The sequence below is a fragment of the Panthera tigris genome, chromosome D2 (assembly GCF_018350195.1).
Source record: "Panthera tigris isolate Pti1 chromosome D2, P.tigris_Pti1_mat1.1, whole genome shotgun sequence".
Taxonomy (NCBI): Eukaryota; Metazoa; Chordata; class Mammalia; order Carnivora; family Felidae; genus Panthera; species Panthera tigris.
This window is the reverse complement of record NC_056670.1, coordinates 75856788-75867968: the sequence shown is the minus strand read 5'-3', so window position 1 is coordinate 75867968 and position 11181 is coordinate 75856788. Positions and strand designations below refer to the sequence as shown.

At 48.6% G+C, this 11181-nt stretch overlaps 1 protein-coding gene across 1 annotated transcript in view; it reads right to left on the bottom strand.

Annotated features, from left to right (window-relative positions):
- Positions 1-5191: 5191 nt before the first annotated feature.
- Positions 5192-11181, bottom strand: part of PLPP4 (phospholipid phosphatase 4) — a 126216-nt gene continuing 120226 nt past the window's right edge. The window contains exon 7 of the mRNA XM_042961021.1: positions 5192-5714. Coding sequence (XP_042816955.1) covers positions 5515-5714 — 200 coding nt within the window. The 3' untranslated portion in view covers positions 5192-5514. The remainder of the gene's footprint in view (positions 5715-11181) is intronic.

The window sequence follows — 11181 nt, the reverse complement described above, 5'->3', positions numbered from 1 at the left end:
CCTCTCTGAGATATTAATTCTTATAAAAGTCAACAGTGAAATTTACTGTAATATTAATTCTAACTTCTTAGAGTGAGGATCTGGGCTCCCCTAAGAGGATAAACTATATCACTGCCTTCTGGTGGCAGCAATTAGTGGAGGGATAAGTCGGGGCTTTAATAGTAGATTATCATCACAGTGTTCCGGGAGAAGCTCTCCTTATTTGCATTAGAATGATCCTATAGTCTTCAGGGAGTTCTGTAATCCCAGAGTGCTTGCTCAGACACCCCAGGATTTCTGCAGTAACACAACTGTCATGGCCCCACATGTTACCTTCGTGATTACCAAGCAGTCCTACAAGGTCCTACAAGGTCGCGGTTGTCCTCACTTTGCAGATGCAGACAATGAGGCTCATGGGGAGGAACCCATTTGCTCAAGGGCTGCCTGGCCCCGTTCTGCGTGTTTCCCACTCCCCCTGCAGCACCCTGAGGAGTGAGCGTCTGTTGATGACTAAGCACAAGTACGTGGACAAAAGCAGGTGTCCAGCATCACAGTGTGCAAGGCACCCAAGACCACCCGAGACGGTGGTCTGTTATCAGCCTGGGGAACGTTCTAGGGCAGATCGAGAGAAGACGCTGCACCAGAGGAGCAGGGCCATCGCCGGGGCTCACCCACCACACAGCATTCATCGTCTGAAGGTGTCACCCGCATTGTCCCGGGGAGCACTAGTATTCCTGATTATCGGCAGAAATCCATTGGCAGACAGTCATGGTAGCACGGCAGGAAGAACTGGAAATAAAAAATGTCTCCGAGAATGAAAATGGGTCCGTTCCTTTAGTGCAGGACTTCTCAGAGCCTTTAGTGTGTTATTGTGCATTTTGGATCTCTAAGAGGGGAGTTTAGAATATGCTAGCCACCTGCATATACATATAGTATACTGTATTATACTGTATTACATTATACTTTACCATATTGTATCATACCGTACTATATTATACTATGTACTACATTGCATTATACTATACTGCACACGGTATATTACATTGTACTATACCTAACTATATCATATTGTATCGTACTTTACTACATTGTATCATACTGTACTGCATTACACTGTATTATACTATACTGTACATATCCAATATGTATAGTATAATACATAGTACATGGTACTACACTATATACCGTATATTACATTGTACTGTGCTATACGGTCTTGTCCTGTATTGCATGGCACTGTATTATACTGTACTATATTGCATTATCGTATCAGATTGTATTTTTGCAAAGCCAGACAAGTTCTGGGAAAGTCTCCTTGGGAAACACTAGTATAAGCTCGTCTCTCCTCTTTTTCTCCCCTCACAAAAGAATTTCCCCTGAAATTCCAGTACTAAATCTCTACTCCCCAGATAGCAGCACTGGTGCAAACCACACTGACTTTTAACCCTAATTAAGATGGATTCCTTTGCACTAGGATGGTTATAGTCACAGGCGGCAAGGTCATTTTCAAGTATGTTAATGGTTCTGTTTGACAAAAGCAGGGTCACCATGTCCCCAAGCAAGAGGCATGCTGGGAAGAGCTAGCCCCTGCCCATCAAAGTTCTGAAGGCAAAAATACACACATTCAAGGGAAAGGAGACTCCCCAGAGAAGCCCCATTATCTTTAAAAATTCATGGTAAATTTTACACTGAAATTAGCAATTCACTTTTTAAAACTGAGGAAGCTGGGGGCTTTTGTTTTGTTTTAAACTGGGGACTGAGAGCAAGATCAAAGCACCCCATCAGTCCTTCCTTGTCTTAGCTGCTGTGCTGGGTACTTTGTTCGATGTGTTCACCGGAGCCTGGAACCACTGGCCACTAGAGACTTGGGGGAACATTCCAGTTGAGATTACTACCTGCCAGGAAGTCTCTGAAACTTCCGGCTGGGGTTTGCATGATGGACGGGCTCACCTTTGAAGAATGCAGTTGTTTGAAAGTAGGGAGTGGAATCTGAAGCCTGGTGTCATCCGTACAATGTCTGTAAAGTCCTTGTAAATTGTCCCTCCAATTCTGGAGAGTAGTGAGGTGATGAAAAGTTCTTCAGAAGCAGTTTTGGTCATAAGTAACAGACAACAACCCTAGTGGAAAAAAAAAAAGTGTGCTTCCCAGCACCCCAGAGGCTGAAAATGCTGCTTACTCTCCCTCCCAAGCCCCCCTTACTCCCAGGGATTGCCATGTGACATAGTTCTAGCCAAGGTGGGCAAAGAGAATTCTTCAGGGGTACTGGGAAACACTTACTTCCTTATAAAGAGAGACTCCCGGAGTGCATTTACTTCGTCACACGATTGGATTCCTTTACTCCTGCATTCCAGCATGATTCAATGAAGATGTGATTCCTGGGGATACAGCAGCCACCTTGTGATCATGAGGGGGGTATCGCCGACATCCTGAAGATGGTGGACCAGGAGGATGGAAAGGGCTGGAGGCCTTTGAGACCACCTACTTCCCAATTTCTTATTATCTATAATATTAATAAACCCTCTTTGGTCAACTTGCTTTCAACTGGGTATTTTATTATTTGCATCTTAAAGGATCTCAGCAGACATAGCTATGTGATGTAAAATCAAGCATTTTTAGATAAGAAGGCAGATTCCGAACTTCTCTTGAAAAATCAGAAGATCCGGCCCTGGGCTCGCCTTCCTACCTGGCAGCAATCTGGAACTAAAGAGACCCTGTCACCTTCTACCTGGGGTGGGTGCTCTTCAGCTGGGCTCGGCTTCCTCCCCTGCCTCCCTCCTGCCCTGCTCACTCCATTCCCTCCCCTGTTGCCTCCAGGTGTCTGACCTTGTGCCTGCTGACCTCTAATTGGACTTTGAGCAGGTTCACTAGGGAAGGAAGGAAGGTCTCACAGACCACGGCCGCCAGGATGGGTTCTGACTGCTTGCGCTGTGTGCGACCTGCTTTGCCAGAGCGCCTACATTAGTAACCCCTCACACCCAGAAGGGGTCAGGGGCACGCAGAAGTGCCTTCATTCACGGCCACTTCGTTAGTGCCTTATGGTGTTATTTTTCCTTCATGTTAATAGAGCATGAAATTAAAACGTGTGGATCCACAAAAACACCGGCCTGTTGTGAACGTACGCGGTTCGTTATGGCTTCTAAGAATCCTGCCACAGCTTCACATCATTACGTCCTTTGTAACTTTATAACTTCATGAAAGCTTTTACGTGGCCTGGGGTAGGACTTTCCCTTCAATTACCAGCATTAACAGTGCTCTGTTCTTTGTTACTTTTCAGAATCCTTCCATTTATCTGTAAATGTAAGTTATTTACATTAAATTTCCATTTCATGGCCCAGCATTTGAAGTCATCAGTAATAAAGTGTAACTCACTTTTGTCCCGCCTGTTAAGCAGAGCTCTGGTAACTACAGAATCAAAGAAGTATATGAGGGGCGCCTGGGTGTCTCAGTCGGTTAAGCGTCCGACTTCAGCTCAGGTCATGATCTCACGGTCCGTGAGTTCGAGCCCTGCATTGGGCTCTGCGCTGACAGCTCAGAGCCTGGAGCCTGCTTCGGATTCTGTGTCTCCCTCTCTCTCTGCCCCTCCCCCGTTCATGCTCTGTCTCTGTCTCAAAAATAAATAAAACGTTAAAAATATATATATATGAACCGTAACTTTTTTTTTAATAGCATCAAAGGATCCTTCTCTTGCATTGTTATTTGTGACTATATTTTTGAAAATTGTAAACACTTAGTTGAATCAGATTATTTGATTTCCTAATTTTACATGAATTTTAGCCCCGGATTTTAAATCATGTCATACAGATTGCTATGGTTTCGCTTCTAAAGTATATCGCATGTGTTTTCTGAGTTGCTTGTGAGTGTAGCTGCCGTGGTTTTTAGAAATCAAGAGTCTGGCTGTGGATGAAAGGCAACTCAAGCCTTCCCTCCCCCCACCCCACCTCACGACGGGAGGGTCACCCCACGGCTCTGTGCTGACCCCAATTTGGAAGGACCGCAGCTGGAGAGGGCTGCACAGGGGCTCATTTGTAAAAGGTCTTCACAAGGCGGTATGTGCACCCGGGGGCTGAGCTCACGGTATAGACAGCTAATCGAAAACATCCTGATGGTTCTAACTGGCACACTCAGCCCAGAGCTGCTCGGGTGATAATTTGTACAGCCACTCGAGTCTTTGCAGACAGAGGCAGTCTGTTACTGCAACTGCTGCAAAGCGTCAGTCTTTAGTCATCAAAGACGCACCCCTTCGCAGCAGGCCCAGGAACCGGGAGAACCGCGGGGTGCGTCTGAGCAGAACCGAATGGAGGGAAGGCTCACTGCTTTGAAAAGAACAAACTGGCCAAGGAGCAGCACGGTCTGCCCTCGGATGGCCAAGGTCCTCGGCTGGCTGAGCTAAAACAGGACATTCTTGACTCTGTTCCGGTGCTTTCTACCGGAGCCCCGTCATGTGGAAATGCCACATGCCAGACAGGAGGGGGGAACACGCCGCTGTTTAAAGAAGACCTTCTGGCAGAGTCCTGCCACACTCGGGTCCTCAAGGGGAAAGGTCCTACCCTGAAGCTGCTTCTTACTGCCAGAGGTCACCCGGCCATCCCCTGGAAAGGATCTGGTGCTCGCCAGCCCTCAGACAACTGCAGCGACCCCCTCTCCATACTGGTGCTCAGGCATCTCTGTTTTCACTGTACTGGGTGAAGTCACTTGTGTGAAGCCGTTCACCTCATTTCCTTCTAAATTCAATGATTTAAGAACCCAGGAGGGGCCCCCGGGTGGCTCAGTCCTTTAAGCATCCAACTCCGGCTCAGGCCATGATCTCACGATTCGTGAGTTCGAGCCCCGCACCAGGCTCTGCACTGATGGCGTGGAGCCTGCTTGGGATTCTCTCTCTCTCCCTCTCTCTGCTCCTTGCTTGCTTGCTCCCTCTCTCTCTCTCTCAAAAATACATAAATAAACTTAAGAAAAATAAAAGAAGAAGAAGAACCCTGGAAAGACTAAGACAGGAGCCCTAAGCTTCAGCTCCATTTCAGAGACGTCTGCTATGATAGGCTGACCTTTCAGAAAGTTTCCAAGTTCAGCACCTGGAATGACCTACAGCCAGAGCTGGCTTTGGACCGGCTGCCCATGCTGGCCTCAGTTGTGAAACACACCACGTCTTGGAATGACTTTTGCTGCCCTGGACAGTTGACACCATGTCTTCCAGCTTGGAGGCTTTATTACGCTTCACGACCATGAAAACATAGGACGGTGGCTATTACAGCAAACACTGAGGACAAAGGAATGGACCGAGTTGCACCCACCCTCCCCTGGCAGCCTCCTTCCCCACGTCTCTCAGAGACTGTCCCTGCGTCCTTCCTTTGCAAACTCAAGAAAGTTGAAAGGCGACATTGAAAGTAGCAGGAATGCCATCGGCCAGATGGAAGCAGAGGGATAACTTTGAGGAACAGTTGATGAAAAACACACTACAGAAAACCTCTCCTACTGCGTTGTGATGCCGGGGTGGCAGAGTGTGCCCTGGGCTCAGCGTCCATCCTCCCGAGACCGCAGTCATACGGGGCCTTCGGTGATGCCCTCCAGAGGCATGCTGGGCGCGCTGTCCCCTGTGGGCCGCTCATCTTTCTTCAGCGACGTCGGGACTCGGAGGCTGACGTACGGTTTGTGACAAGCTGTGTTGGCCAGAGGGGGGTAGTGCTGTCTGTAGCAAATGTACGCAAAAATGAGGCCAATGACTCCACCCACAAAAGAATCTAGGCAGAAAGAGCAAAACGGGAGACACGTGTTACGATTCATTCGTATGTGGCCAGTTACGTTTTCCAGAAAGCGCTTTTCCCACCTGCTGCGGTGACTGGTTTGCTTGCCGGACCCCCTGAAAGACCACAAGAAAGAGAAATCATGCTAGAGGTACAGATCTTGGTGGCCTCTCCAGATCTTTTCACGTCTAGAACTTAAAGATCCCTTTAAAATGTTCACTTGATTCCTTCCGATGTCTTTAATATGCGTTTGAGCACCGCACGAACTCAGATTTGCATTCTCGAATTTCGAAATCAATTCTAGATTCTGGAAGGAGTCCAGCCACCTCTACAGGATCTAGATGCCTGTGATTTCTGGTTCTTCTGCAAGTTTCCACTAGAGACCTGCAGAAGCGCTGGCGTGTTACAGACACCCGTCGAGCAGGCAGTCTCTGCCTCGTGGGAAGTGATTTTCCAGGGAAGAAATGAACCTTCTGAGTCACAAAGTGAAGAAAACATTTTATGACACACCAGGATCGCCGACTCAACAGATCTCTGGTGTGAGAATCCCAATCCCCCTAACATCTCGTCAAGTTGAAGGGCTGAGGGGGACAGAGGAGGCAAAAAAAAAACCCTACAAAAAACCATCTACAGGCAGAACAGGTACCTACATGATCGGGGCAGCCCCCTTGCTAAGAAGGCATTCAGCTGGGGGTGCCTGGGTGGCTCAGTCAGTTAAGCGTCCCACTTCGGCTCAGGTCATGATCTCCTGGTTCATGAGTTCAAGCCCCACGTCGGGCTCTGTGCTGACCAGTTCGGAACCTGGAGCCCGCTTGGGATTCCGTGCCTCCCTCTCTCTCTGCCCCTCCCCTGCTCGCACTGTCTCTCTCTCTCCTTCAAAAATAAACATTAGAATTTTTTTAAAAATTAAAAAAAAAAGAAGGCATTCAGCTGATGCCCCACAGCGACCCCATGGATTCAGCCCACCCCAACAACCCTCGTTTGGTGTGTGTGTGCATGTGCGTTGCACTTTAAACTGCGTCTATAGATTATTCTTGCCAAAAAGACCCCAGACCCTTCCGGAGGCTGCTGCCTGGGGGTTTCCACTTCCGCGTTTACCATCTTGTTGGACTGCACACACCTCCTATAGGCAGACAGCATCGTGAATTCCTGAGTGGGGTCACAAGGCATAAGTAACGGAATTAAATCAAGTTCCTCAAAAGGAGAAGCTCTTCACATTGCCTGTGACCGGCAGCCTCTAAAAATGTGCCAGGACTCAAGGGCTCAAGGTCGGAGAGTTGGCACTATTGTTTTGTGTTTCCTCTAACCCCAGGGAAGAGCCCCGCGGGGGCATTATTTTTATCAGGGTCTGAAATGACCCAGGACATCTGCATTTGAGCCTCTGACTGCTGAACAGACCAAATAACAAAACCCACAGATAATGTCATTTGGCTTTCCATTTTCCGGGGCGCAGCATCCCCCTGGGTACACCACTGTCCACAGGACATCGAATCGTTCTGAGTATGGGTTCCCTAGGCTGACGGCAAGGCGAGTGGCAAGTCCCGGCCATGCTGTCTTCCCATTTCGTTGAAAGAGCGGACAGGGGTATCACAGGTCCGCCAGAGTCATTAGAAAAAATAAGGGCAACGCAAGGTCTAGGCAAGCCGCCTTCTCAGCCAAGCCATCTGGGGCTTTATTACAAAGGTGGTGAACAGGGGCCAAAAAAGGACTTACTTTATGAGGGAGACGGCCATCAAGTGCCTCGAGTGGGCTATTGGTATTTTGATGAAATCAACACTCACGTCCTGTAGGGCATGTGCTGACAGAAAAGCGGGCAGCGGACAAACAGGCCTTTATTAAGGGAAAAGCCACTTAGGATGGATTTTACCCTAACTATGGTAGCATGGGACCAGAGGGTTCGAAAGGGGAATGCATGGATCTCCGTGTCCCTGAAGTACGAAATACCGGAGTCTCTTTACTCAGCATCAATGTCATGTGTATGTGCTGCACAGGTATCAGGGGTCAGGCGTGACGTCTGGTCCCAGGGCACGAGGTTGAATACAATGTACACATCCACAGTCCTAAGGGGCCGGATGGACACTAAACAGTGACAGCCTTATCAGTGAGCTGCCGCTGTGCCATATGCCATGAAGGAGAAGTGAGGGTCTGTGAGGTCGCCCAGTGGAGTAGCCTGGGCTGGTCTGGACCGGGGGAGTCTCACCAAGGACATGGCCCACGGGCCAGCCGTGCAGGATAAGTAGGCGGTGACCCGGGGGGGAAGTGGGCAGTGGAGACAGGGAGGGCACCTGCAGTCTTCCAGGCAGAGGAAAGAAGGAAGGGGCTTGGCAAATTTGGGTACCTGAGAGAAGGATTATCTTTTACCTGGTGGTGTCTTCGTAATCCTGCAGGACATACGACCATGAGGTATTCCAACTTCAAAAAAAAAAAAAAAAAAAAAAGGCAGGAAAGTGTCTGGGGGGTGGCTCAGTTGGTTAAGTGACTGACTCTTGATCTTGGCTCAGGTCATGATCTCACGGTTTGTGAGTTCGAGCCCTGTGTCCAGCTCCATGCTGTGAGCATGGATTCTCTCTCTCCCTCTCTCTGCCCCTCTCAGCTCACACTTGCTCTCTCAAAATAAATAAATAAACTTAAAAAGAATAAGGGGCGCCTGGGTGGCTCAGTCGGTTAAGCGTCCGACTTCGGCTCAGGTCATGATTTCACGGTTCATGGGTTCGAGCCCCACGTCGGGCTCCGTGCTGACAGCTCGGAGCCTGGAGCCTGCTTCAGATTCTGTCTCCCTCTCTCTCTGCTCCTCCGCCACTGGTGCTCTGTCTCTCTCACAAAAACAAATATTAAAAAAACTAAGTTGACCGTGAGGTATTCACGTACCCTCAGGTAATACGGACACTCAGCAAGGAGCAGGGACCCCACGGGCTTTCTGGGCTGCCGTGTGTGCATACTTCTTAACCTATACCCACCACCCAGTATTGACTTCCCCTTGACAACCTCCCTCATCTTCGTTTCCAAGGGCCCAGCAGTTCTTAGTAAATGTTTGGTGAATGGACACGTGCTGAACAGCACTGACAAGACGCACTAGAGAATCGACATGACCAGCCACAAAAAGCCACATATACTGTGGTTCTATGAATGCGCAATGCCCAGAATAAGGAAGTCCATCGAAAAAAAAGGAAGATTAGTGGTTGCCAGGAGCTGGGGTAGGGGTTTCTTTCTGGGGTGAAGAAAATTTCCTGGACTTAGATAGTGGTGATGGCTGCACAACTCTGAACATACTAAAAATCACTTTAAAGGGAATGAACTACAAGTTATGAATCATACGTCAACAAAACTCTTTAGAAAGTCGGGGGAGGGAAGCAACACCAGATGGGCTCCAACGGTGGTAGAAATCAGGCAACCTGGATTTGATTCCCACTCATAAAATGGGCCCCACCCCCTTCTCATGAGGTCAAAGGACAGGACAGGCTCTCTCTGGGTCTGGCAAATGGAAGTGCCAGCACATCCTGGCCGTGCTCACTTGGTCTGGCACAAATAAGCAGAAAGGCTTCTGAAGATGCACTGTCAAGCCCCCCGGGGGAGCAAACACATCTCTCTGTTGCCATGGCAACATCCAAGCTCACTAAGCTGGCCTCACTTGGGCCCTTGTATGCCTTGGGCTGTATGACCCAGGATACCAGGGTAAAAATTAGCTCTGACAAACTCAACAAGCCCACATGACGATTTCTGCCATTCCGCCACAATGGACTTGTGGAATGAAGTTTCCCGTTTTTGTGACTTTGAGTTTCTAAGAAAGAACTTTCAGAGCACAGAGGGTGCGTGTTCCATCCGGTATGCTGGCAGCCGCGGTGTGGTCTCCCTCAGTACCACACCTCCCGTGGGGGACATGCCCAGCACACAGGCACAAGAGGCCGGATGAATGAATGAGTGAATGTTTAAGGTGTAATTGTTTGGTTCATTTATAAAGGAAAAGAACTTGCAGAGGAAAGGTTAATTTTAATAAAACCAGTGTGAAGAAAAACACGGTACTGGTAAGAAAGGAACATGATTTAGTTAATATCATTCATTCATTCATTCATTCATTCATTCAACACATTTACTGGACACTGTTATGAGCTGAATTGGTGGCTCCCCACCCTGCGGGAAAAAAAAAAAAGATATGTTGAAGTCCTCATTGCAGTTTTCAGAATGTGACTTTATTTGGATACAGAGTCCGTGTAGGGGTCATCAAGTTAAAAGGAGATCATGAGGGCGGGCTCTAACCTAATATGACTGGTGTTCTGGTAAAAGGGTAAATTTGGACACAAAGACAGACACACGGAAGGGAAGAGAGTGTGAAGAAACACAAGGAAAACACTGGGGGCACAGATTGGAATTATGCTGCCATAAGCCAAGGTGCATCTGGGGCTACCAGAAGCCAGAAGAGGGGAAGGATCTTACCCTACCGGTGTCAGCGGGAGTGTGGCCCTTCTCACACCCTGATTTTGGACTTCTAGCCTCCAGAAAGAACTGTGAGACACTTTCTATTGTTCTAAGCCACTCAGTTTATGGCACTTTGTTACAAGAGTCCTAGGAACCTAACACAAGTACCCACCATGTGCCATGCCAACGAAAGAGACAAAAATCTCTGCCCACATGGAGATTAGACTCCAGTGCAGAGTCCACAAACTAGGGCAACTATTTAGTTATATATTGTCCATAGCTGCTTCCACACTGCTACAGCCAAATCCAGGAGCTGGGACAGAGAGTGTATGGCCTACTTAAAGCCTAAGAGATTTACTATCTGACCCTTTACAGAAAAAGTCTGCAGACTTCTGGTCTAGTGGATAAGGACAGACAATAATCAATACATAATAAGCTACTTAGTTCATCAGGCAGTGATAAATGAGCAAGAGGAGAGCGCTAGGAAGCTCGGAGGAAGGGCTGCCAAATCACCAGAGTGACCATCACAAGATGTCCTCAGCCAGAATGTAATGCTTGAGTCAAGGTCAGGAGGGGGAAGGGAACAAGCCACATCTACAGAGGAAGTTGGATTCTAGAAATATTTTGAAGACAGAGCCCATAAGAGAAACCAGAGACAGTGAGAGAAAGCAGAGGGGGGAAAAATTCCTTGGAGTGAAGTATAGCAAGGTTATCAGTGAGCCTTTTTGAGCAGCCACCATCCATCTTCCCTGGGACCTGAGCAACAGGGGAAGGCCAGGGCTAACCTGGAGGCCCTGACTCACACTCCCTTTGGCCTGGCCCAAACGCTGTCCAGTGGGTTCTGATGGGAGGGAGCAGGGTGACTTGGGGCTGCAGACTGCCCAGCCCTCCTACGGGGCAGCTAGGGTAGGAAGACAGAGATGGGCAGACTCATAAGCCATTGAGGATTGGAGGCTCCCAGACCCCGACCAACGTTCAGCAGCTGATGAGGAATGTGAATGCAGACCCCACTACAGAGGGCAGCCGACAGTGGAGGGAAAAGGAGCTGAGA